The sequence below is a fragment of the Gymnoscopelus microlampas genome (assembly GCF_963454915.1).
Source record: "Gymnoscopelus microlampas genome assembly, chromosome: 7".
In the NCBI taxonomy this organism is placed as follows: Eukaryota; Metazoa; Chordata; class Actinopteri; order Myctophiformes; family Myctophidae; genus Gymnoscopelus; species Gymnoscopelus microlampas.
In genome coordinates, this window is record NC_139944.1 from 13915865 (window position 1) to 13943557 (window position 27693).

Genomic DNA, 27693 nt, shown 5'->3' on the forward strand with positions numbered 1-27693 from the left:
TTCCATGACACACTGTGTCTGCCCAAAGGATCCCACTCTAGCAGACCTCCAGTACAGGCCCTCAAGGGGCTGTACACCTGGCTCGAGTCCCATTTTTTTATGGATCTTTAAAGGGCAGAGAGGAGAGGGAAACAACCCAGAGCCTAGACCTCCAGGCATATCACAGTGTGTTAGACTCAAACCGACTTACTTACTAAGCAATAAGCACACTTTATAAAGTAATGGTTAACTTAAACTATGGTTCACAAGTATTTCCCTCTACAACAGATCTCTTTGCTGGAAATAGCTGATCTACAAGCTAACATTGTGTTGCGACGCATTGTGAGCTTGTAGATCTGCTATTTTTTTACCAAATGTTCGTCCCAGAATGGGCTTCATTTGGTTAATACAGAGTGGAAGGAGAGGCATATGAAGTGTTTCCAAATGTCTGTACGTGGTTCACCCGTGACCAGGAGAATCATGTTAACTGGAAACCAGCAACCCTCACAGACAGATAGAAAGGTTCCGTCTATTAGAAACATCTCTATGAATTAAACTGAATTGTCTGCATTTGAATTGAAACCTTCTGTTGACTGGCTAAGAAGTGGAAACTACGTGACATAAATGTCTATTCAATGTACAAACATTCCTGTACTATCACACACAATAAAATTGTATTATTCTTAACAGGAGTCTGATTCATAACTTATTCAAAATGTAAAACTAACAGTTAACACAACAAAACTACAGTTGTTTCTCTGTCTACTAACACTGCTGGACGGTGACAATCTGTAAATATGGGGTGCCATGATTTTTGTACTTTTTCAGTTTCTTTATGGGTCTATGAAGTTTACATTACTCTAATATACAGTAGACCCCCTGGTGTGGTTATACTGTGCGAGGATATCTTCCCTTTGTATTTTGGGATTCTTTCTGCGAGCTGAAAGCTTTTTGTGTCAAAAAGCCCAATTGAAAAAGACAACATGATGTACATAAAAACAAACCCTCACACATACTGTAACAGCACCTCATTTATCCTGGGGGGCACAGAAAGCGTCACATCAGGAGTGTAACCGGTAAGTTAAACCATCTATCGACTCAAATAAAAGTTATGATCAACATGAAATGGTTTGCCTCGAGTCTTGCTCGTCTGTCACCTTGCCCTCCCTGTTCAAATAAATATTGTTCAATGGGAATGAAAGGTTGAAGACATACACATTGTAATGATAGTAAAATGTGTGCAGTGAGGCTGTAAATAATGGCACTGATGTAGTGGATAATATGGTCAAAGGTCATTTCCATATAATTACATGAAAAAATAAACTGATATTGTCGTTTAGATATATCAATATCAAAAGTTGTCCATTATCTGTTGCCCACCTTTAAAGAGCTTATAGCAGTGTTTCCTTGTAGATCAGCTTTTTCCACAATTAAATAAGGCTTAGGTGGCTAAATCATTTATTATGTATTTTTGTAAGTTTGGATCCCGGGGAGTCACCGAATGTATCTTTTGGATCTTGAGCTGAAAGGCTTGGGAACCCATATAACTGACATTTATGATAAACCATCTCCAAAGCTTTGGGGATGTGTAGCAATGTGGCTGCTGTCCTAATAACTAGACAAAGTCACATTACTAGTACATGCAAATATATCTGGAATAAAGAAGAAGAAAGAAAGAAAGAAAGAAAGAAAGAAAGAAAGAAAGAAAGAAAGAAAGAAAGACAGACAGTATTAGTATTAGTTGTGTCAATCTCCACAGCTACTGTACATGCAGGCACGTGCAGGGCCAGGCTCTGATTTCACGAAATACTCCATTTGTGTTATAAATATACACAGTATTATATAATTATAATAATAGCCTAAATAAAAATAAAACCAAATGGTATAACATATTTGATAATTACATACCAAAATTACAGCTACACATGGTGGCCAGAGATACTATTAGTGTGTGGTTAAGAGTCACATGTTCCATTATCATATAAGACCAGATCCACCACAGTCTTCTTTCCTACTGTCTGTCTCTGCTACACTGTCTCCCTCTCAGCTTAGAACTGTCTGCCTTCTCCTACACTGTCCCCCTCTCAGCTTCCCTACTGTCTGTCTGTCTGTCTGTCTGTCTCTCCCTCTCTCTGCTACACTGTCCCCCTCTCAGCTTCCCTACTGTCTGTCTGTCTGTCTGTCTGTCTCTCCCTCTCTCTGCTACACTGTCCCCCTCTCAGCTTCCCTACTGTCTGTCTGTCTGCCTGTCTGTCTCTCCCTCTCTCTGCTACACTGTCCCCCTCTCAGCTTCCCTACTGTCTGTCTCTCTCTCTCTCTGCTACACTGTCCCCCTCTCAGCTTCCCTACTGTCTGTCTCTCTCTCTCTCTGCTACACTGTCCCCCTCTCAGCTTCCCTACTGTCTGTCTGTCTGTCTCTCTCTCTCTGCTACACTGCCCCCCTCTCAGCTTCCCTACTGTCTGTCTGTCTGTCTCTCTCTCTCTCTCTCTCTCTCTCTGCTACACTGTCCCCCTCTCAGCTTCCCTACTGTCTGTATGTCTGTCTGTCTCTCTCTCTCTCTGCTACACTGTCCCCCTCTCAGCTTCCCTACTGTGTGTCTCTCTCTCTGTCTCTCCTACACTGTCCCCCTCTCAGCTTCCCTACTGTGTGTGTGTCTGTCTCTCTCTCTGTCTCTCCTACACTGTCCCCTCTCAGCTTCCCTACTGTGTGTCTCTCTCTCTGTCTCTCCTACACTGTCTCCCTCTCAGCTTCCCTACTGTGTGTCTCTCTCTGTCTCTCCTACACTGTCTCCCTCAGCTTCCCTACTGTGTGTCTCTCTCTCTGTCTCTCCTACACTGTCTCCCTCTCAGCTTCCCTACTGTCTGTCTCTCCTACAGTGTCCCCCTCTCAGCTTCCCTACTGTCTGTCTCTCCTATAATTCTGTGTGAATGTGTGAATCACACTTCATAAAGCACTTCAGACACACTGGATGCACTCTGCTGTATCTTACAAGCCTGCTCTCTGTATCTGTAACCTACTGTAGCTGCTGTGCTGCCTCTGGTGACTGAATTTCCCCCGCGGGATCAATAAAGGTCTATCTATCTGGAGACAGGCCTATACCTACACTATTTACAATGTCTTAATTGCACAGCCCTAGCAAGTAATGTCTTAGTTTTCTTAAGTAGGCTACCCAGAACGGTAGTGAGAGTTATCAGCGTCAGACTGAGGGTGGCTGTTCTACATTTATACGTATAATGGTCGTGTGAATATTATTTTCACACGTAGGGGGGCGGCCATAGCTGAGTTGTTCGATTTCAGGCCAGGCCAGCGATGTGTCCATGTGTGTTCCTGCTCCCAGAGCACCGTAGAATGGCACTCATTGCTCCAAGTAGTTATAGGATGGGTAAATGCAAATTTCACGTATGTGCAAATATAGTGACAAAGAAAACATCCCAACTAGTGGGGAGTCTGGGGACTTTTCTATTCTACCATTTTATTTATATATATAAATATATATATATATATAAAGTCATTTTCCTTCCACCAGCGAATGGTCAGCGGGCGCACCACCAAATTGTAAGCCCCACGTTGGGGATCCCTGGGCTAGGTAATCCTGTAGGTAGGTTAAGCTACAGCAGTGAGCCGTGCCATGCTGACATTAGCACTGGCAGTATTCAACAGAACTCCTCAACAGAGTCGCAGATCAAAGTGTTCCTGTAGAAACAACATTCTTTTCCTCTACTTACTTACTTGGAGTACTTGCACCAGACTCCCTGATCAGACAACGATCTGATGTCAGCAAGCCACGTGACACACACACACACACACACACACACACACACACACACACACACACACACACACACACACACACACACACACACACACACACACACACACACACACACACACACACACACACACACACACACACACACACACACACACACACAGAGAGAGAGAGAGAGAGAGAGCAGTAGCAGTGTGTGTGGAAACAGTGTCAACCACATGATGTGAGCAGACAAGAAGCTAATGGGATTGGACCCAGAATGGTTCTGGATATCTGAGTAACCAACATGTTGTACTGAGTCCAGATTCGCCTGGACAGACACTTCAAACCACACACTCCAGACACACTGCATGCTTCTGACGGCTGCTGGTTGGACCATCTGAACAACTGATCCACTGGAAGGGGAACCGGTTCAGGAGTTAAAAGGGACATATATTTATTCTGCATATAATGACCTAAAACAATACACTGTTACACAAACTTGAATTGTGTTCAGAGATAAGTACAAAAGTGTGATACACAGAGCACAGATTCACGCCAGGCCCGGTTGCCTACCCATGGCTGTGTCAGTCGTGGGGTGCAGCCATCAGGACTACAGCTGAAACACTCATCCATCCATGCTCCGGGATGTGATTAATTCACATCCCGGCCACACTATTGCAACAGTAAGTCCTGAAAAAACTCCAATTTGTCCAGAACTCTGCCCGCCTGCTCACCAGTACCCGTTTCAGAGACCATGTTACACCAGTCCTCCACTGGCTTCCGGTAAAACAAAGAATCAACTTCAAAATACTACTCACCACCTAAAAGGCACTGAACCATCTGGCTCCCCTTTACCTCTTCGACCTCCTCAAACGTCACCTCCTTGAGGTCCCCAAGACCATATACCGTACCTGGGGCGATAGAGCTTTTTCTTTTGCTGGCCCTACCCTGTGGAATGCACTCCCCGTTAATATCAGAGAAGCCCCCACCCTCCAATCCTTCAAAACCGCTCTCAAAACCCACCTCTTCAATATGGCTTTCCCCAGCTACTGTAACTGCACAACCCCCTGTTTCATTGAGCCGCTGTTTTTATTGATTTTCCTTTTCTTAGTATTTTTCCTAATAAAGTTGATTTTCTTTTGTTGTTTTCTCCTCCCCCTCATGTAAAGCGTCTTTTGGTACTTAGATAACTGCTATATAAATGTAAGATATTATTATTATTATTATTAAGAAGCGGATGGCTCCAAGGAAAAAAGTTTGGGAACCACAGGTCTACAGCATGCCATCCTGTTGGCTGTGCAACTGGATGGCAATGCCAACTGGACCTGGATTTGTTACAGATGTGGACGCTGTGTTCACTGTTCCAACTCCAATGATCAAACATTTTCCCCACCTCTGCTCCGGCAAAGCGTATTGGATCAACACTGTTTTAACTGCAACAGAACTCATGTCATCATGTGGCGGACATGTTAAAAATGCCTTGTGGTTTAGTCTATGTGGGACAAACAAAAGTCTGCAGTCACACAGTTCCATCACAAAAGTCGGCTGTAGCTGTATACACGACTATAATACGTATTTGAACGCCGATGAACTCGCAGGCCTATCGATCTTTTTTTATGTTATCTTTTTTTTTTGTGCACTGTGCTCTCATCCACACACGGGTTTACGTCAAAACGGTAACTTTTCAGGATATGTAAAAAAGAACCTCCAGTGGATCTAATGTAGTTATTCACAAGCTCTTTTTAATACTTTACTTTTCAATATTTATAAAACCAACAGACACACTTAACCACCTTGAAAAAAAGTTCTCAAGCTCACTGTCACAGTTCGGGCGCTGCCGCGCCTCCGGCCCCGCCCCCCCTTCTCTTCACTGACTTTTCCCTGTTTGAGCCTTGTTGCCGGCGGCTCTCCCGGCTGGGGCCCATTGTACCTAATGACTTCGTTCTCTTTATTTTAGGGTTGTCCGATATTGGCTTTTTTACCGATAACCGATATACCGATATCGTCCAACTCTTAATTACCGATACCGATATCAACCGATACCGATATATGCAGGGATTATTGTGATTAGGGTAAGCTCAAATTTCATATCACACACACCATATACAGTAAGAACTCCTGTAACTTATTTAAAAACCGATACCGATATTTTCCCGATATCAATTTTTATGCTAATATCGGCCGATAATATCGGGAGGCCGATAATATCGGACATCCCTACTTTATTTAGCCCCTTCCAGCCGGTGCTCTGTGTCCAGACATTACCTCTGTTAGCGTTGTGTACCTGTGTCTTGTCCGTCGCGTTTTTCCCTCTATGTCCGAGGGTTCAGTGCTTGTATTATTTCCTGTTTATTATCAGTAAAGCCTTGTTTACCAAGTTACCACCTCTCGTGTCCTGCGCTTGGGTTCACCTTTGTCTCTCCGGTCTGCACCGTGACACTCACAACGCGTCACATCGCTATTTTATGACAAAGTAGGGCATTAATTTACAAAAAAGACATAAAAGGTTTCTGCCTGACAAGAATTTGTGGTTGATTAACCACTTTCAACCTGATGTCTCCATTTTGGGCATGTCATTGTCTAGGCCCAAATTTCCCAAATTAACAACAACAAAAACCTGCACAAATAGCAGAGGAACAACCTCACAATTCATTGCGTAGGCATTTAGCCTCTTATCCAGAGCGACTTAAAAGATCAGAGTGAGCACAGGAAGCATGAACCATAGTCAACAAACAAGGTACAGTATATCGTCACATAAGTAGAGTGCAGAGAAAACAATGTATTGCCTAGGAAACCAGGTAAACAATGAACTTAGCAAAAAACAAGTAACCAACATAGTATGTCTGCAGAGAAAAACCTAGCATCTATCGAAAATAGGAGACGAGAAGGGATGCAAGGAGAGAGGAGTGCTAGGTGGTGAGGTGGAGTCTCAAAAGGTGAGTCTTCAGACTGCGACGGAAAATTTAGGAGTGAGTCTGCAGTTCTGACAGCAATGGGGAATTCATTCCAGTTTGGGAGCCAGGAGGACTGAGAAGAGTCTGGGACATGCATCGTTGAGTCACCACGTGTTGTGAGCTTGAAGATCGGCTACCTGTATGTTAGGGCTTAAGTTGTCAAATCAACTAATTGTTTAACTCCAAAATCAACAGTCAAAATTGTGCTACTTGCATGCCATTCTCACCCTCTCTCTCTCTCTCTCCTCTGTTCTTCTCTCTCTCTTGCTTTTCATTTTTATTGCCTCTTTACGGAATAACAAGGAGATGAAGTATGGCTTCTCTCATTCCTTCCATTCATTTTGGGAGGTTGGTGATTCACTATTACTGGCCAGAGTGGGTTTATGGGTAATTTAAAAGTGTATGTCAATGGGAAACATCCAGTCAACGTACTGAGTGACGCTTGTAAAGAACTTTGAGCTGGATTCAAACTAGGAAACATTACACAAATACATTATTATTATACCACCACCTTTGTGTCTGTCTATGTTAATGCTTCTGTGATAATGTGTTTATTCAGTGTGTGTGTGTGTGTGTGTGTGTGTGTGTGTGTGTGTGTGTGTGTGTGTGTGTGTGTGTGTGTGTGTGTGTGTGTGTGTGTGTGTGTGTGTGTGTGTGTGTGTGTGTGTGCGCGCGCGTATGTGTGTGTTGTTTCTTGTGTTTGAGAGTAGCATTGTGCGTCTGTGTGTGTGCGTAACGTTCTTTGGAAGTAGCATTGTGCGTATGTGTGCGTAATGTTCTTTGGTGTGTGTGTGTGTGTGTGTGTGTGTATGTGTGTTCAGATGATGTTAGAAGCAGCTGTTTTGAAGAGTTCATCTCTAAAACATCTCATTAACCACACAGCCTCTAAACGTCAACCACACACCAAGTTCACAGCTGGAAAAACATTTGCACTGATTTCTGGTACTGAGTACTGATATTGAACATTGGTATAATACCAATTGCTCTCTGGTACGGCACACCGGTATTGAATGCTACAACTGAAAGTTGGTACTGATGCACTGGTTGGAGGCACTTTATGCTGGTAATTAATCATTTTAATTGTAAATATTTATTGTAATCTTCCACATTTTTTCATTGTTGTCTAATTTAATTGTTTAACTGTTTGCAATATTGTAGACTTAGACTCTACAATGTAGAGTATTGTGTTTTTACTATATTGTAAACTCAGCTTCATTGTAAATGAGGGCCTGCCCCTCAATTGTACCTTTGAGAAAGTGACATTTACAATCAATCAAAGTAAGGAGTACAATAATCAGATCCTAGACCAGCGACATTACAATCAATCAAAGTAAGGAGTATAAGGAACAGAGAAAGGTCATTTGTCAGAGGTAGAACAAGGATGAAGAGCAGAAGGCAGAATGAAGAGGAAGGTGAAGTCTAACAGTGAGAGAGGAGGATGTGATTCAGTGTTAGAGGAGTGGTTACCGGGCAGTCTGTGTTCTACAACAGATCATCTAAGTAGCAGACGTCTAGTCGGACTGCTTGGAAACTATGAAAACATCCCAGAAAGTAGATGAGACCCTCTCCTCTCCTCTCCCCCCCTGCACTGGGCCAAACCAGAGCATACTTGCTGGGTCTCTGCCTGGCCTCGGAGCAGCGTTAGCGCTGTGCTCAGCACAAAACCCAAGTGGAAAAATCTATGTTGTAATGAAGGTGAAACCCTTTGGGGAGCTCGCTAGCTCTAATTAACTTTTCCCTTCTTGTGAGGCTTTTCCAGTTCCCAAGCATGGTCCATTAATCAGATTCTTTTTAGGTTTGCTATAAATATACAGTAGCACTGTTCAAGGGGGTGTTAATGATATGTTTTTGTTACAATTGATATCACCTGAGACCCCCGATACTGAGCAAACACTCTGTTATAGTAGTAGTATTTGCTCAGTATCAGGGGTCTCTCCAGCTCTTTAATAAACAGAAAATACATTTTCAGATCGGGATACAAATTTCATTCCAATAAGGAGAGAGATCTCATCCAGGATTACAGGATAAACAAGTGATTAGAAGTGATGAAACAAAATAACTAACACAATTTCAGCTGGAACACTCTAAAATTGAATCTGATGGGTTCTCTCTCCTGATTGGATCATATTGGTGTCCATACTTGAGAATGTCAGATTAGAATGTACATCAGGCACACTCTGTGGGATGTAAGGTAGTGGTACCACCTCCAGAAACCCTTTGGTTTGTAAAAAAAACATGTTTTTTAAAGAATTCCGTTTCAGAGCAAAGTTTAATCTGCCTACAGTGTGACCGTCCCTCTGGAAGATTGCATCGGTATAATCGGTCACTTTTAGGCAAACATTTTTAGTGGGAAATGTTTTGTTTAAAATGGTTCCTCTGGAAACAATGTACAGAACTACAGGTTGACAGAGGAAAATGTTAAACAGCTGAAACGCACTAAAGATGCAGGAGGGGGATTTCAATCCTGTATTGTCTGATTCAATCAATCAATCAACAACTCAAATATTATCAGCACATTATCGCACAGATATAGAAACGCATGGAAACTCAAGCGAGGTAAAAACATGGAAATAAAGAAGGAACATAAAAAGTACATGATACTCAATGTGAGGTTTGTGTTTTGTACATGTTCTTATCTTACTAAGTGACCGATCTTGGAACTGATTGCTATCGTCTGATGACGTTGAGGACACTGTTTCTGGGTTTCCCTATGCAGCCAGCAGTTATCTTGGCAGATGTACAACTGGATTGTTTGGCAACTAGCCAGTTTACACCTCGTTAACGGTTCATCAAACGATAGCACTGGGTTTCAATTACGTTTCCAGCCGGCTTTGTATTTCAGGAAATGCATTCCACCTCCTTTGCTCTCCTCACAGACTGTTTACCTGGATGCTGACCTCACATCACCACCAAAGCATGAATCATGATAGGCCGATACTATTTGGTCTACAAATGGACTACAAACAGAAACCAGAACACTAAAATATTGCCTACATATTACACATTCATATGCAGATATGAATAGAGACATTGATACATTTGGCTGTAAAACATTCATTACGTTAGTAGTGATTCAATTGCAACATTCTCCCTGGTCTAAATGAGTCCCTGATCAAACTGCTTCAATGGAAAGCAGCAGCAGAGGAGGAATTAAGAACCAGTAGCAGCAGCTCAGTTCTCCAGTTTCTGTCAAAGCATTCAGGTTTATGTTGCAGAGTATTTAAGGTGGCAGCAGACCAGGCGGTGTGAGGTGAACACACACAGTATAAACACCATCATGCTGCTATGAAATCAAAGACTCAACAATCTCCTTTGTGTTTGACAAGTACAGAGAGAGAGAGAGAGAGAGAGAGAGAGAGAGAGAGAGAGAGAGAGAATGTGATCCACAAACAAGATTTAAGAGATCTTTAGTATAACTGAGCTTCTCACGCCAAGACCTCAGCTGTGGTTTCTGTTTCCACGGGGGGGTGGGGTTGGGGGGGGGGGGGATACAGTGAGAGAGAGGGGGGGAGAGAAAAGAGGAGGGGGGCAGAGAGAGAGAGAGGGGGAGAGAGAGAGAGAGAGAGGGAGAGAGAGAGAAGTAATGTTCTTCTCCAGTCACTGGGAATTCATTGAGACTCAAACCTGGAGCTTTCCAACTGGACCTCTCTGCTGCTGCTCTTCTTCTACTGCTACTAATCCTGCTGCTGCCTTCGCTGCATCCTGCAGGCTGACACCTCCCAGGACATCCCAGGTAGGATGCACGCTACGCTAGCCTCCACGCTCCAACACACTCAAACTAAAACCGGCCAGGTCATCTACAAGCTCAGGATGCGAGGCGTTCTGAGCTTGTAGATCTGTTATTTCTGATTGCCCGGCACGATGCGCAGCCAACCATAAATCGGGCGTAGCGCACACCTAACAAGACATCCCAGGTATAGGAGCCAACATGTTGCATTCATTAACGTGATCTCATAGAGTTGGTTGCATAATAAAAACAACGTCAATGGGTTTTACAGGGACAAAGTGCCAATGAATTAATGACATAAGTGCAGTGCAATAAATGATGTATGTGTTCAGTAGAGATATGTGGTATTTTAACAACAGTACAGTAATTATAGTACAATAACCACATGATGCTTATGTTAAGATGCTAGTTAACACTATGTGGTTGTATTTAAAAGACGATTTAGTACTACAGTATGAGGTTATGTAAAAACTAGTTATTACTATGTTTATATTATGATTAGTTAGTACTATGTGAGTGTAGTGTATGATAGATAATTAAGAATAGTAGTACTGTGTTTTTTGTGTTAAGACTGGTCAGTATTATAGGTGAGTGTATCATAAGTAAGACTAGTTAGTAGTATGTCTATGTAGATTTATGTCTATGTGGACTAGTTAATAGGTTGATGTTAAGACTACTTAATGGGTTGATAAAGACCAGTAAATGGATTGATGATAAGACTAGTTAAAGGAATTATGTTAAGACTAGTTAATGGGTAGAGAAGACTAGTTAATAGGTTGATGTGAAGACTAGTTAATGGGTTGATGTGAAAACTAGTTAATGGGTTGATGTGAAGACTAGCTAATGGGTTGGTGTTAAAGGATTGATGTTAAGACTAGTTGATGGGTTGATGTTAAGACTAGATTAAGATAGTATGGGTAATATGGGTTTATTTTAAGACTACTTAAAGGAACGGACTGGATGCAGCTTCCAAACCCTGCTACACACAGCAGAAGATCGAGAGCGCTGGAGATCCCTGACTGCCCAAGCATCTACCATGACACCCCTATACAGCCCCCTAGGCCATGGGATGAGTGAATGGGTAGATGTCAAAGGACAAGTCCGGTCTAAAATGGACGGGAAAGTGGACGACAGGGGCAATTCTGCAAATAGACCCCATGGCCAGTCATTTGGGATCAATAAAATTAGGAAAAAAAGGTTATATGTTATATTAGTCCGGACTTGTCCTTTAAGACTAGTTAATAGGTTGATCCAAAATCTAAAAATGACACAGAAGCGTTCCAGGTCTCAATGGGTTAAAAAAAAAGGTACTTTACATCCAGTATCAGTTTGGACACATACCTTTGTTGACATCATTGTCAAAGCACCATTGGAAATTTAAGTAAGTGCGCTGGCGGAACATGTTAAAGGTTTGCATAACCTTTAAGACTGCTTAATTGGTTGATGTTATGACTACTTAATTGGGTTGATGTTAAGACTAGTTAGCAGCAGTATGTAGACATAAAGGCCCAGGATCCTTGCTGTCAGAGGTATTTGCTGTCTGTGCAGGACGTGGGACCACCAGTACATAGTTGTGGCTAGTGGTGGTCCCACTGACGAGGCAGTGGAACAGTCCTGAGACGCGGCACGCAAACCCCACATTCCACCCAAACTCTCCACTGGCTCTTAAATGTGTTTGATGAAATGCTGGGTTCTTTTTTAACAACACTGCAAATGTTTGCTAAATGGACGCAGATGGTTCGTATGCAGCGTGAGGTGTTGGCTGAGATCAGTGCTTTTATGAGTTCGCATGGAAACACTGGTATGATAAGTAACGCTCCCACAGACCTCGCATGCCCTCTTACCCAGTGGACTGACTCCAGATCAGCGTCGTGTTCTAAAACGCTTCTCCAGGCTTGCTCCTGCCCTCATGCTGACTACACAACACATCAGCTTTTGGGTTAAACACAAGTGTATGTTCAGTACATTAGATAGATAAACCTTCATTGATCCCTCGAGGGGAAGTTCAGTTGTCAAAGAATTACTGCACTATGAAACACAAGACAGATAACAGACAGGGCTAAAGAGATACATCTCTTTTGACTGATATAAATGTATTGGCCTGATGCAAATTTATTTACAAGATGAAGAAGGTGACTTTATGAAAAGTTGAAAAAAGGACGTTTCGGATAATGGTCTGAGGATCGAAACGTCCAGTTCTTTAATCACCTTTTCATAATGCCACCTTTTCCATGGCGCAGATGAATGCTGGATATCCAAAACGTTTGTCATCCTTGTCAATGTGAGGCATATGGAACAATAAACTTTATGGACTTTTATTTCTGTAGTGCGACCCTCCATGGTTTTATTTGTTGAATACCTTTTCCACCTGGAATATAATTTATATTTTTGCATCCCAAGAGCCTCTACCTTTTCTGTCAGTGTATATGCCTTTTTCCAACCTTTTTTTCTGACCTGGCTCTAGCTTTGGGTAAGCCTTGAGCTTGGAGCACAACATTTTCTACTTTATAAGGTAATAGAATTGAGGCATTTCCTCAAGTGTGATGACATCATGGACCAGTCCTCTTTTTTATTGGTCTGTTGCTACAGGATTCTCTGGGCTGCTATTTGACTGAGCGGGCAACGGTCTCCTAGCAACGGCACCATGAGGGCTCTCCTCTTACTGTGGCTCCTGGCGCTAGGCGACAGCAAGCCGTACGAGCCAATCAACGCCATGGACTACATGAGGAACTACGACGTGATGATGGCCGACAGACCAGCCAGCCGCTGGGACGATGATAACGATATCGATGATGATGACGACGACGACGATGACGATGATGAAGATTGTCCATCTGGGTGTACATGTTTCCCGCACGTGGTGCAGTGTTCTGATAAGGGTAATATAACACTACATAACATAACACAATACTACAATACAGTGTAGTGTACACTGGATGAAGGTCTTTGATTGCAACGTTGGCTTCCAGCTGGAACTCAAACCACAGCATGCCGTCATCAAAGCACCAATCACACGCCAACATGTGCTTACATCATCAAAATGTGTTAAAGGTGTAATCCACTACACTACAGTACACTACATAACCATATCAATGGTAACATAACATTACACAGCTAGGGCTGTGTCACCATTATGACATTTTACTTGATGATTAATTGTCACTCAGATAATTGCGATTAACGATTTAATTGCGTTTCTGTCGTTGAACATTAGCACATTATGAATTAAAACTACGTTTCTGTTTAGCCTTTTTAGTCTTCGTAAACAAAGGTTGCACAAGGCAAATGACAAATCGTTTAATAACTTTATACTTAAAAAAAACATTAATAGTGGAAATAGCCAATCTACAAGCTCAAAATGTGTCGCATTGTGACACGTTTTGAGCTTGTAGATCAGCTATTTGCACTATTTTTCCAACATTTTGAAAATAAATGTTTTTTTTAGATGGAAACGATTATGCCAAAAAAACAACAACGATTATCTTAAATAATTGCAATTAAGCGATGTAATAATTGTGTCAGGCCTATATACAGCATAACACAATACTACACTACACTACACTACACTACACTACATAACCACATCAATAGGCCTTTGCCAAATCCCGCCCGTGAACCTGGGCCCGTGAATTGGTTGCTGTTGCAAGGTTGGACACAAATCGTCTCTCTCCATCCAACTACCATTGGAAAAAAAAAATCAGTTGGGAAAATCTCCACACAGCGGCAACCCTACCCATGACATGACACAATACCACAATACCACACTACACAACATTAGTGTTCACAAAACAACACAGCCATGCTATAGTATACACAATCAATCGACTGAGATAATGTACTGTATGGCAAAATGTCCATGCTACTGTACACCTATTCCTTTTTAAGTGTGCACGTGTGTGTGTGTGTGTGTGTGTGTGTGTGTGTGTGTGTGTGTGTGTGTGTGTGTGTGTGTGTGTGTGTGTGTGTGTGTGTGTGTGTGTGTGTGTGTGTGTGTGTGTGTGTGTCTCTCTCTCTCACTCTACAGGTCTGATCTCCATTCCAGAGAAGATTCCAGAGGACACACGGATGATTGACCTCCAGAACAATGACATCACTGATATCAAAGAAAACGACTTCAAAGGCCTCAAAGACCTCTACGTAAGCCTCACATTCTGTAAGACTACATTTAAGGTTGGGATCCGGAACCAGAGGAACCAGATCCAACATTGAGGAACCGGAATCGGTTCCATCACATTTGGAACCGTTTCTGGAACCGTTTTATTTTTCTTCACACTGTCAGAGCTGGTATGTGGACTTCACGTCTGCTATACCATTGGTTCTCAAAGTGGGGTCCGGGGACCGCCAGGGGTCCTTGAGGGAGTTCCAGGGGGTCCCCAGCTAAATGATAGATTAGGCACCAAATAGACCATTATGGGTCTGTAACTCTGAGAGTGTACAAATGGAACCAAATGGACCCTAACGGGTCCATTTGGTTCCATTTGTACACTCTCAGAGTTAAATTGACATAGATTTTACATTATAAATTGCGGTCCAAGTGATAGAAATGCCATTAAATGGGGGTCTGTAGCCCTAATGCATGTCAAACTGGTGATCCTTGAAATTAAAATGGTTGAGAATCACTGCTAGAGCCGGAAAAATCTTCTCTTATGGGGGTCCCTGGCATATCTTTTGAAATGGGGGTCCGCGGGCTAATAAGTGTCAATTTGGGGGTCCTTGACATGAAAAAGTTTGAGAACCACTGTGCTATACAATTACAATACCAGCGGTTTTCAAACTAAGGGTCCATTTGCTTCCATGTGTACACTCTCTGAGTTACAGACCTGTAGGGGTCCATTTGGAACCCCCTCAAGTAACCCAGAGGGTTCCTGGACCTCCCTTTGAGAAACACTACAACAATAACATGTAGTACAAAATAATAATGAAGGCCAAAATGAGAGAGAGAGAGATCGTTAAAGGAAACCATTAAGGAATCGGATCGTTAAGAGGGAATCGTTAGGGAACTAAACTCTACGTGAAATAAAATAACTTTGTGTAAGCCTACATGAGACCAAAGCAATTCAAAATTAAGCTCTACATGAGCCATTTTATGTAAGACTACTATACTGTAATTAAATGTAAGATTAAACTCTATGTAATAACTTTACACAAGACAAACTTAATATACGACTGCAGAAAATACTAACCCCATGTGGAATAAGCTCTACGTAAGACAGAAAAAATGTAAGACTAACTTTATTTATGCATATCTACTGTAATATGACTGTTAATATTATAATATGTATTACTATGTAATATGTATTAATGTTGTGTGAGTGCAAGACATAAGCAGGCAACATACCACAGTGTGTTGGGTGCTGCCATTGTTTTCTTACAGAGAGTGTGCTGACCTTTTTCTCAAGATGTTTTCATTTCAGGCGATGTGTGTGTTCATTTATGTGTTTCCTTAACATACATTTCTAAATCACAAAGATAAGATATGCACTCCCTTAGAACAAATATCCCAGATGTAATAGTTTGACACACAGTATTTACAGTACAGCCCTCGTCAGAGAACTATGATGGCAGTGTAAAAAAACAACATGAACATAATTGTTCATTAGTCGTAATCGTAAATAATCGTGATATTGATTTGAACTCAGTTCCAAGCCTTAGTTCCAAGTAACAAGGACGTGTTATCATGAGAGTGAAGTTCAGTCAACATATTGTCATCACAAACAGCATAGAAGGTTTCTAGTCATGTTTGAGATACATGAAAGGCAGTGTAGTGTAACACGTGTTATGAAATATGATCAGCAAGTTGCTGAGTGGCTGCAGCACACAATCATTATTAAAAGTGACTTACATGCAAACACACTTTCAAATTACTGACCGCCCACCTAGCCTCCCACGAGTCAGTGATACAACTATTTACGACTGATAGCCCGGCGGCGACAGTCTGCAGCGCTGTGGGAAAAAGCTGGTTTTAGATAATAAGTCAGAAGCTTAACCTTCCCGCAAACGACCACCACATCACTCTTCCTGTATTTGTGTAACAATGGACAGAGGGCAAGTCTGAAATTGCTTGATGAGGAATGTTTGGTTGTTGTGAGCAGTGAACAAAGATCTCACGAACCCAAACCCCAGTCAGACTGTATGGAGTCTTTGTACCAACATGAACCAGTGGGCTGGTGCTCAAACATGTCAGGAGACGCCCTGACAAGGTCACGAACAAACAGAGGATTATTGTCTTATTAAGTATACTACACACTGTCCTGGATTCAGCCTTAAAAGACCTCTCTGCACACAGGCCGTCTGTCAACTGGTTTTAAAGGGCTCCGACTTCACATGTTGCACTAATACAAAACATATTGTGATCAGAGGATGTTTAGAATGATGGCAGCAGTCCAGATAGTCTGTGGGCTAATTATCTCCATTCATCTACACAGCATTACACTGTCTGTGGGTCCTACAGAGACAAACAATACTGTCTGTCTGTCTGTCCTCCCATGACAAACAACACTGTCTGTCTCACTGTCTGTTCTACCAGTGCTGGAGGAATAACTTCTTTTTTTTAAAGTAGAAATACTGTAAGTATTATAAATTAGTTATATATTAGTCGTAAAAGTACAATGTATTGTCATCAAAATATACTTACAGTACCAAACGTGAAAGTACAATCATGTTAATGGGTAATAATTAGTAATGCATTAATGTGTTCATCACTTTAATGTTGTAGCTGGTAAAGGTAGCATTTATTTTAATTACTGTTATTCATGTGCTGCTGGGTAGCCTGACCTAATATCCATAATAATACTGTACATCAATCACCATTTGTATAAATAATCTAAATAGTAGCTAAAGCTGTCAAATAATTGAGTAAAAAGTACCAGCCTCTGGCATGTAGTGGAGAAGAATAAAGTATATGGTAATTGGAAATTATACTCAATCATACTTGAGCTCACAATGCATCGCGAAGTAGATCATCTATTTCCACTATATTTCAGAGCTTTTTGGATTTTGCCCCTGACTATTCCATATTACACTAAAATAAACTAAAACTAACACTCAAACTAATGAAACTAAAACTAGTCTTTTAAAAAAATACCAAAATCTATTATCAAACTCGCTTTAAAAACTAGACTGAAATTGAAAACTTTTTTTTAAAAATAGAAACGAATGAAAAATTCTAAACTATAATAACCTCGATAGGGGATAGGCATTGTTGAGACAGTAACAGGAAGGACTCAACATCTGCTGTCTGGATGAAGGTCTTTGATTGCAACGTTGGCTTCCAGCTGGAACTCAAACCACAGCATGCCGTCATCAAAGCACCAATCACACGCCAACATGTGCTTACATCATCAAAATGTGTTAAAGGTGTAATCCACCCAAATGACCACATACGGTAACAGATCTGACTTCACCAAGGCTGCTTAGAACTGGGAGGTTTAAAGACAAACCTGAGAGATAGTAACGATTTTATGCTTTTCTTAAGCCCTATATTTAGCTGACTGGATTACCCAGCGCTCTATACTAGGCCCCCTCCTGATTTCATTCTACATTAAATATATGTTAATCAGGTGATTAATATTGTGATCACTTGTTTTTTCATCCAGGCTCTGTTCCTGATCAACAATAAGCTGTCCAGTATTCATCCCAAGGCGTTTAAGGACCTGGGACGTCTCAGGTTGTTGTATTTGTCCTACAACCTGCTGACTACGATCCCTGCCAACCTGCCCCCCAACATCCTGGAGCTCCGCTTCCACGAGAACAGGATCAGCAGAGTCCAGAAGGAAGCCTTCAAAGGCCTGAGGAGCCTCAACGTGCTGGGTAAGGACACTGTTTTCAAGGCTGAGAAACACAGCCTAGTCTAGTCTAGAGAGCAATATCTTTGTCTCTCTTCACCGGTTCACCGTCTTTCTTTTACTCAAAGTGACATGAAAAACACGAGGCGCATAGTGTGCATAAACGTGAGGCGACATGCAGCGCAAAAGCAACAAACAAAACACCCAATTCAAATTGATAACAAAAGATACCAACAGAGGCTGAAACAGTGTTCATGTGATCGAACACAGTTTTTTTAATATAATACATATTTTTCATATATATCAATGAATTGACAAAAAATCAAATAGATTTTTTATAATCGATTAAGTCCATTAGTCTGACTAACCACTTCACCCTGTATATGCTTTGTTGTACAATGGTGGCGTACAAACATTACGGAAATAGCCGAATCTACAAGCTCATAAAGCACTGCATCGCAGCATTGTGCGCTTGTAGATCTGCTATTTTCACTATTAAAATAATGGTAATAATAATTCTAATCGTTCATTCATCGCAATCGAGGGAAAGTTTGAAATAATTGTGATTGAAGTCACATCGCCCAGAACTAGCTAGGACTCAAAATCTGGCATAGGTTGGGATCTATAATACGGTCAGATGATTCATGCAGCTGTATGATGTCTGTTTGTTCTCCTCCTTCAGAGTTGGGTGCCAACCCACTGGCCAACAGTGGCATCGAGAAGGGAGCGTTTGATGGTGTATCCACTCTGTACCTGGGCATATCTGAGGCCAAGCTCACTGCTGTACCAAAAGGTAAACTAACTACTCATTGATGCTGTGACCATGAGCAACGACAAGACTGTGGTTGTACTGGTCTGCTCCCAGTACAACAGTAGAAGACTGTGGTTGTACTGGTCTGCTCTCAGTACAACAGTAAAAGACTGTGGTTTGTACTGGTCAGCTCCCAGTGAGCAACAGTAGGAGACTGTGCTCGTACAGGTCAGCTCCCAATGACCACAGAACAAGACCGCAAAAAGGAAGTTGTGATCAGTCAACTTACATTTGCTTGTGTGTGTGTGTGTGTGTGTGTGTGTGTGTGTGTGTGTTAGACTTGCCTTCCTCTATGACGGAGCTTCAACTCGACTACAACAAGATCTCAAAGGTGGAGATAGAAGATTTAAAAAGATTTAAAAACGTACAGAGGTATGTATGACCGTCATTTACCAGAGGCTGGATTCACAAAATTCTCTTAAGAACAGATGGTTGGAACAGAATTTGCCTTAGGTTTGAACCAGGGGTCTTTTTTTGTTGTTGAAATCCTTCCATGCAACTTGATAAAAATCACACCCTGTGTGAAGGAAGCGGTGCCTTTGGGGCGGGCCTTAACTCATTTCAATGCGTCCCTATTGGTGGTCTCAGTCCACTTACCAAATTTGTACTTGGGAGCATGCTGCAAACTGGAATGATGGCTGTTTAAAGCCCAGCCAATGGGCAGACAGAGGGGGCGGGGCTTCAGCAATTCATGCTGGTCCCTATTGGTGGTCTAAGTCCACATACCAAATGTGGACTTGGTGGCATGCTGCAAACTGGAGTTATAGCTGTTTAAAATCCCGTGCTCATCCCGTGCTCATACGGGCGCGGGGGGTCCCTGGACCCCTCTTTGATAACTTCATCAATTCATGCTCGTGCCTATTGGTGGTCTAAGTCCACATACCAAATGTAGACTTGGTGGCATGCTGCAAACTGGAGTTATAGCTGTTTAAAATCCCGTGCTCATCCCGTGCTCATACGGGCGCGGGGGGTCCCTGGACCCCTCTTTGATAACTTCATCAATTCATGCTCGTGCCTATTGGTGGTCTAAGTCCACATACCAAATGTGGACTTGGTGGCATGCTGCAAACTGGAGTTATAGCTGTTTAAAATCCCGTGCTCATCCCGTGCTCATACGGGCGCGGGGGGTCCCTGGACCCCTCTTTGATAACTTCATCAATTCATGCTCGTGCCTATTGGTGGTCTAAGTCCACATACCAAATGTGGATTTGGTGGCATGCTGCAAACTGGAGTTATAGCTGTTTAAAATCCCGTGCTCATCCCGTGCTCATATGGGCGCTGGGGGTCCCTGGACCCCTTTTTGATAACGTCATCAATTCATGCTCGTCCCTATTGGTGGTCTAAGTCCACATACCAAATTTGGACTTGGTGGCATGCTGCAAACTGAAGTTATAGCTGTTTGCTTCTTTGCCGTGCTCATCCCGTGCTGAAACCGCCGGTCGGACGGACATACAAAAGTCAAAAGCCACGTATAGAGCGGTTGGCACCGCTAATAAAAATGGGAAACACAACATTTCAGTCCAGAGACCTTCACTGGGTTATCTTGCAAGGTAAGAGAGCTTTAAAGCCCAGCCAATGGGCAGACAGAGGGGGCGGGGCTTCAGCAATTCATGCTGGTCCCTATTGGTGGTCTAAGTCCACATACCAAATGTGGACTTGGTGGCATGCTGCAAACTGGAGTTATAGCTGTTTAAAATCCCGTGCTCATCCCGTGCTCATACGGGCGCGGGGGGTCCCTGGACCCCTCTTTGATAACTTCATCAATTCATGCTCGTGCCTATTGGTGGTCTAAGTCCACATACCAAATGTAGACTTGGTGGCATGCTGCAAACTGGAGTTATAGCTGTTTAAAATCCCGTGCTCATCCCGTGCTCATACGGGCGCGGGGGGTCCCTGGACCCCTCTTTGATAACTTCATCAATTCATGCTCGTGCCTATTGGTGGTCTAAGTCCACATACCAAATGTGGACTTGGTGGCATGCTGCAAACTGGAGTTATAGCTGTTTAAAATCCCGTGCTCATCCCGTGCTCATACGGGCGCGGGGGGTCCCTGGACCCCTCTTTGATAACTTCATCAATTCATGCTCGTGCCTATTGGTGGTCTAAGTCCACATACCAAATGTGGATTTGGTGGCATGCTGCAAACTGGAGTTATAGCTGTTTAAAATCCCGTGCTCATCCCGTGCTCATATGGGCGCTGGGGGTCCCTGGACCCCTTTTTGATAACGTCATCAATTCATGCTCGTCCCTATTGGTGGTCTAAGTCCACATACCAAATTTGGACTTGGTGGCATGCTGCAAACTGAAGTTATAGCTGTTTGCTTCTTTGCCGTGCTCATCCCGTGCTGAAACCGCCGGTCGGACGGACATACAAAAGTCAAAAGCCACGTATAGAGCGGTTGGCACCGCTAAAAACAATAGCAACTGGCACAAAGGACCTACGACTGTGCGTTGTCAGAGATAATCCACGACTAGGTGTGTTTTAAAGGATTTGAATGAGCAATGTGATGGTGAAGACTCCACGTAGATATGCTATAATTATTCATACAGTCAACTAAGTGCTGATGTGATGAAATGAATCCAACGTGTACATTTGTTTACCATTGCTTAAGCTAGCAGTTTGGGCTATGATTAGCTGGAGGTTAGATAGCTACTTATTGCTGCTGAACACCGGTATATACATTTAGAATGCATGGTTAGACTTGAGCTAAAACCAGTATTTATCCAGAACCCCAATAGTGATATGTACATACTGTAATATCATAGTGGCACTGTATATTATGTAAAGCTGATACATTTAACCTCTCTAGTTTAATGTAGTACTTTGTCTCTAACGGTTGAAATGTATGTTCCATCTTTCCTCAGGCACCAATGAAGCGATACACTCGAGGGCGTGCTTTACCATCATTATTGGCATAACAGTGATGCGGTTAAACACATTGGTTCCCTAAGTGTCACTGAAGTGCCAATGATGACGGTTAAGAACACCCTCGAGTGTAATATTGTGATTATATAACAGTAACCAACGACATAAAACATGTCATCAAAAGGTAGTCATATTGTGGGGCAATTCGGTCAAAATGAAATGCTTTTTTTTGCTGGTGTTATCTCACTTTCCTCAATAAATAAAAATAAATGGGGTCTAACTGAGACATTAACTAGTCCCTGTTGACTCAGCTAATCCAATCCCATTGAGATGGCTCTGTTTTTGTTATTTCTTTTCCACCTACATTTTACCAGGAATAGTCCCATTGAGATTAAACATCTCTTTTGCAAGGGAGTCCCGGCCAAAACACACTAGGTTTCACATAAAATAACACAAATATCAAGTACATAAAGCATACAATCTAAAAAACAGAACAGAGTAATGTTGTTCAATGCCAGGACATGTGCAGACAGAGGTCAAGTAGTCCTTTATCCTATTTTTAAAAACCTCCATGCTAACAAGAGAACTCAGTTTGAGATGACTCTGTAGCTCACACCAAGATGAAGCTGCAAACACATTAAAGGCAGCTTCACCAAAGACTGTATGAGATCAAGGAATTACCCACATGAACTTTCCATCAGATCTCAGGTTAAAAGCACTCGTGGTGCGGGCGCTGGAGTCAATAAAGAACACAAGTAAGAAGGTAGTTTGTGCAACACAGCCTTATAAATAAAATTATACCAACTGTCCATGCTTCCATGCTTCCCCTACAACATACAGTGGTGTGTACGAAAACCTGAGTTTGAGATCGTAGTGCCGCATGCTAGACAGAATCTAACACTTTCAAGGAGGATGCATTAACATGCATGTGGCAGACAACTTGACCTAATGAGCTGAATCTGACATTGTGACTTCCCAAACCGTAACCAAAATATGATCCCACACAGATACAAAACTTCACAGTTCAATCTCATTGTAGCTGTAGACGTCTTCTAAATGTCTTCTTCTTTTGTCTTTTTGTCTTTTTTTTGTCTGCGAACTTCACATGCATTTATAAACTGGTAGCTCTAGCCTAGCGCTGTGTCATCAACACACGTCTCGGCAACTCAGATGATGATGATGTCAGAGTGGGAGTGGGATTTGTCCAGGCTGAATAGTTGGCTATATTTCTAATCCGTGGTAGTCATAATTATATAGTGATTAGGCAGTGCTCAAATCTTTCTTGTTGTATAATGAATGTTTATCCTTCTGATTGTCTGTCTGTCTGTCTGTCTGTCTTTATGCATGTATGCCTGTCTGTCTGTCTGTCTGTATGCAGGTTGAGTCTGGGTTTTAACCAGATTAAGTCTGTAGAGAATGGAAGTCTGGCTTCCATCCCCAACGTCAGAGAAATCCACTTTGAGAACAACAAACTGAGAAAGGTCCCACCTGGTCTAAGCTCCCTGAGGTACCTGCAGGTACGTTGCACCTGGTCTCAGGTATCTCCAGATACCTCCAGGTCAAGGATGGTGACTGCAGTTTACAATCCCCACAGTAAACATTATCTATCGTTAGTTGCAGAGTATTAGGCATCGGGATCATATCATCGATGGCATATTATGGTGATATTTCTGATAAATATTACACACACCCTTTCCATGTGACATTTTCCACTCTACAGTCACAATATTGCAACTAATGGCACTTATTACGCAAAGCATACATTTACCTTTACAGCGACAATGTAAGACGGCATTTAATCCCTATGGATGTTGTGCACCCACTGTGTGTCTCCCCAGGTGATGTTTCTTCACGGTAATAAAATCAACTATGTTGGGGTGAATGACTTCTGCCCCAGCAGGGATAGCGATAAGAAGAGCCAGTACAGTAGCATCAGTCTGTTCGCCAACCCAGTGAGATACTGGAACATTCCGCCCACTACGTTCCGCTGTGTGACGGGAAGCCGCGGCGTCCAACTGGCATCCAACTTCAGGAGGAAGTAGGATGTCTACGCTACTAGCTAACAATGGCGGTGCGTTCAAAACCTGAGAGCCAAATAATACTCTGTGTTTACAACATTAGGATAGATGACACATACAGCTGTTAAGATTGCCGCCTGGTGTTAAGACTGACAACTTGTGTCACCCGGTGTGTCAATCAGAATCAGCTTTATTGTCACATCACAGGTTTACAGGTGTAAAACAGATGGGTGAAATCATTTATAGTTTTCAGGAAAGGGAAGAGAAATGGAGATAGAAAGAAGAGCGAGGAAACCAGGATAGAAACAGGTCAGATAATCACAATGTTCCTAGTTCAGAAAAAAATATAAACAAACGTGTATACAGTACATGCAGTCAGATATCCCAGATAATCATGAGAATGACAATGGTATGAGGCAGTAATAAGGACACAGTACGTATGGTAATAGTAATATGTATAGCATCCCCTCAGCGTGCCGACAACGAGAATATCTCTGTTTTGGCCTGCTGTACGTAAATAATATCCAACTTCTTTTTAAGTATATCAGCATCCAGTATTAAGCAAGTGCTTCTGAATGTCACTTGAATGTCACCATTAAAGCAGAGTTGTTTACTCTGCTTTAATGGTGATATGACCGTTTGTTAAGTAGTAAAGGTCCACTCCTTACACACCGGGAGCATGACCAACAAATACTCCCAAAAAATGGTTTAAAGTAAACTAATGTGAATTAGCTAATCGCAAAAAATAAACTCTTGGTATGCAAGGACCTTAAATGTTAACTAAAATTGTGAATTATGCTGTGATGGTACAGTAGGCTACCCTTTCTAATGAACAGACCTGATGTCCGTATCCCACTTGCTTTTAAAATGTTATGTCTGCAAGAAGCAGACATTTGTTAGTTTAATTTGTTTAGTTTTAATAACAACAACATGTACGGCATATTTTCCTCATGTATTACACTTCCTGTCCTATGAAAACAGTTCAGGCCGGGTGTGTTTGGTTAACGGGATGCGTCCCGCTGTTGTTGATGAATGACGATGACAACCTCGGCTGTTTGATATTTTGGGTTTACAGCCAGCTAAAAACGGGTTCCAACAGACATAAACGACGCATAATGTTGCCTGTGCAGGGCTTAGGTGGGTTCTTGCTCGGACAATTAAGGCCGTGTTCACACACAGCGTTTTGTAAGTGGAAAAATGCGATTCCCGGAGCGCATTTTGTGCCAGTATGGAAAAAATAACAACAGCACAGTTTTTAATTGCAGTCCATAACCACTAGACCAGTGGTTTTCACACTTTTTGGGCCCAAGACACACTAATAGGCAAGTCAAAATCTCAACATACACCTGCATTCATAAAGAAAATCTACAAGCTCACAACGATGTGACAGGTTGTGAGCTTATATATCTACTATTTTCACAAGTATTTTTTAATTTGTGAAAAGATTGAGTCCAAAACAGGTACTTTCACTTTCTTGGCCTCCATCTCTGGTGGAGTTCTGGTTAATAGCTGCCTCCTGAGCAGCATTTCCTTCATTGTGATTGGTCAGCTGATAAAAAGAGGTCAGCATCACATTAATGTTTTTTTTTCCCCAACTTTTGACTAAAGTTTTCCACTCTGTCAAAAAACAGCGAGGTGCATTGATTTGAAATCTATGCACATAACGCTGTTGTAACTGCTCAGTAACAGGTCCATTCATACTTTAACAAAACAACCTATGCTCTCTCCAGGTCTCTGATTGGCTGTGTGAGTATGGGGTCAAGCGTGTCACTTCCTGTAGCTAAGGCAGCACAGAGGAAGCTAGCTGAAGCAGATCTGAGATGGCAGCAGGACCACCCACCACAACACGGCCGAAACAACCAGCTTCCTTATTCTGATAAATATCGACCGTCATTAATATGAACACAATTGTTTACAGGGAAAAAGAAATATTTGTGTTGTAGCGTTTGTATCTCCTATCAACATACTGAGTGTGTTCCAATGAAATGAAAGGTTTCTGACACACCAATATATATAATACACATAACCACGTGAACCCGCGTCCCTATTCTGGAAATTCTGGGGCCTCCGTTGGGTGAAAATTGCAGATCTTCTACAAGTTTTGAGCTTGTACTAGATCGGCTATTTTCGGTGAATAGATTTGGTAGTAGCGGACCTAGTATAGAGCCCTGGAGGACCCCAGTAAAATATGTATATAGGGTTTATAGGTGGTTAGAGCACTATTGAACTTTGATAGAGGCTTGGGGTGTGGTGGTCACTATGTGCACAGTGCACATAAACAAACAAAACAAAGTGGATTCTGAAGATTACAAAACATGACAAGCATTTATTTATGTGTCAAGCTTGAGCTGATTTTTACCATTTTAATTAGGAAGGAGAGCCGGTATAGGGATACTTCATTGACCAAAATGCCAGGTTTGTTCAAATAAAAATTAAATTAGATAGATAGATAGATAGATAGATAGATAGGTAGGTAGGTACAGTAGGTAGGTAGATAGGTAGATATACAAATGTACTAATAGACAGACTGACAGACAAATACAAATGTTTTGGGTTTTGTAATTTTAAATTTAGTCAGAATCCACTTTGTTCATGTAAGTGCACAACCCAAACCTCAGACAACCAAAGTTTAATTGGTGCTTTAAAGACGCTACCATCGTGGAAGAGTCATCATGACTTGTTCAACAGAAAGGGATGAATCTTGGGGAACCACTAGACTTTCAAAAGAGATTTTCTATAGTTAAATGAGGTTTTACACCAAAGACGAGCTCACTGCATCACTCAGTCTATTCAATGAATCAGTTTCATTCATAATCAATACTCATCCAGCCACAACGCAACCCATCCAACAGCACCCCTCAGTGGTAGACATAAGTGGTACATATAAGAACAAATGGAACAGAATAACATATATAGCAGCGTAACATGGTAGAACACACCAATGGCCTTGGTTGCATGCCAGTGTCTCCCACCAAAAATAGCAGATCTACAAGCTCCACTTGTAGAGCTTGTAGTTATTTTTGGTGTGAGACACCATCATGCAAATAAGTATATATCAGGCTATAGAATAGAACTGCGAGATTAGAAGGGTGATGCCTCTGTAATAGAAGTATTCTTTCATAAAGTGTTACTTAGAATAGACAACATCAGACTGAACAGGCTACAAGTATAATAGAAAATAATTGAAAATAAAAAATTACTGAGAATTTGTTTGATCCTTTTATTTTATATAAATAATAATGTTATTGTTTTTTTGCATAATTTGTCAGGTGTGATCAAGTTGATATCTGTATTTGTTTGTTTGTGTAGTTTGTTTTTTTACATTCCGACATTGAATCAAACGACATTCAGACCTGCATTTAAACCTGCATGTATGGTGGAACAGCTGATAAGCGACACAGGCATTATTCATTCCAGTATAATCACTCGAAAATTGTTGTACAATCTATATATATATCTCACTGCATGTCTCTCTGTATGAAATGTGTTTCTCTTTTTACAAGGTGGATGCTACAGCATATGTTTTATATTTCTGTGTTTAGTTTTTTTGAATGATGTTATAATTCCATGGTTCTAGAAAGTTCTGCTCTCACCTGAAAACACCTGGAAATTCTTTCTTTATCTTTGTGTTCAACAGATGGAGGCAGTAGTAGAAGTAATCCTAGATTAACTAAAAGTAAGGAGATGACAAGACATGAGTCACCACACACAGTACTACTAGTGTTATAGTAATCAGCTGACATGGTGCTATATTTATTCTGTATGAGTCAATAAACCTCAAACTGCCTCCCACCCTGACTTG

The 27693-nt window shown here is 41.8% G+C and overlaps 2 protein-coding genes across 2 annotated transcripts in view; one reads left to right on the forward strand and one right to left on the reverse strand.

Annotated features, from left to right (window-relative positions):
* cenpp (centromere protein P) overlaps nucleotides 1-27693 on the reverse strand; it is a 104830-nt gene that overhangs the window by 30205 nt on the left and 46932 nt on the right. The window lies entirely within an intron of this gene.
* On the forward strand, nucleotides 10235-27683 carry aspn (asporin (LRR class 1)). Its single transcript, XM_084062785.1, has 9 exons — nucleotides 10235-10418; nucleotides 13002-13291; nucleotides 14437-14549; nucleotides 18008-18221; nucleotides 18879-18989; nucleotides 19286-19379; nucleotides 23252-23390; nucleotides 23712-23944; nucleotides 25622-27683. Exons 2-8 carry the CDS (start codon nucleotides 13057-13059, stop codon nucleotides 23913-23915), a joined length of 1110 nt encoding a protein of 369 aa, XP_083918911.1. The 5' UTR covers nucleotides 10235-10418; nucleotides 13002-13056; the 3' UTR covers nucleotides 23916-23944; nucleotides 25622-27683.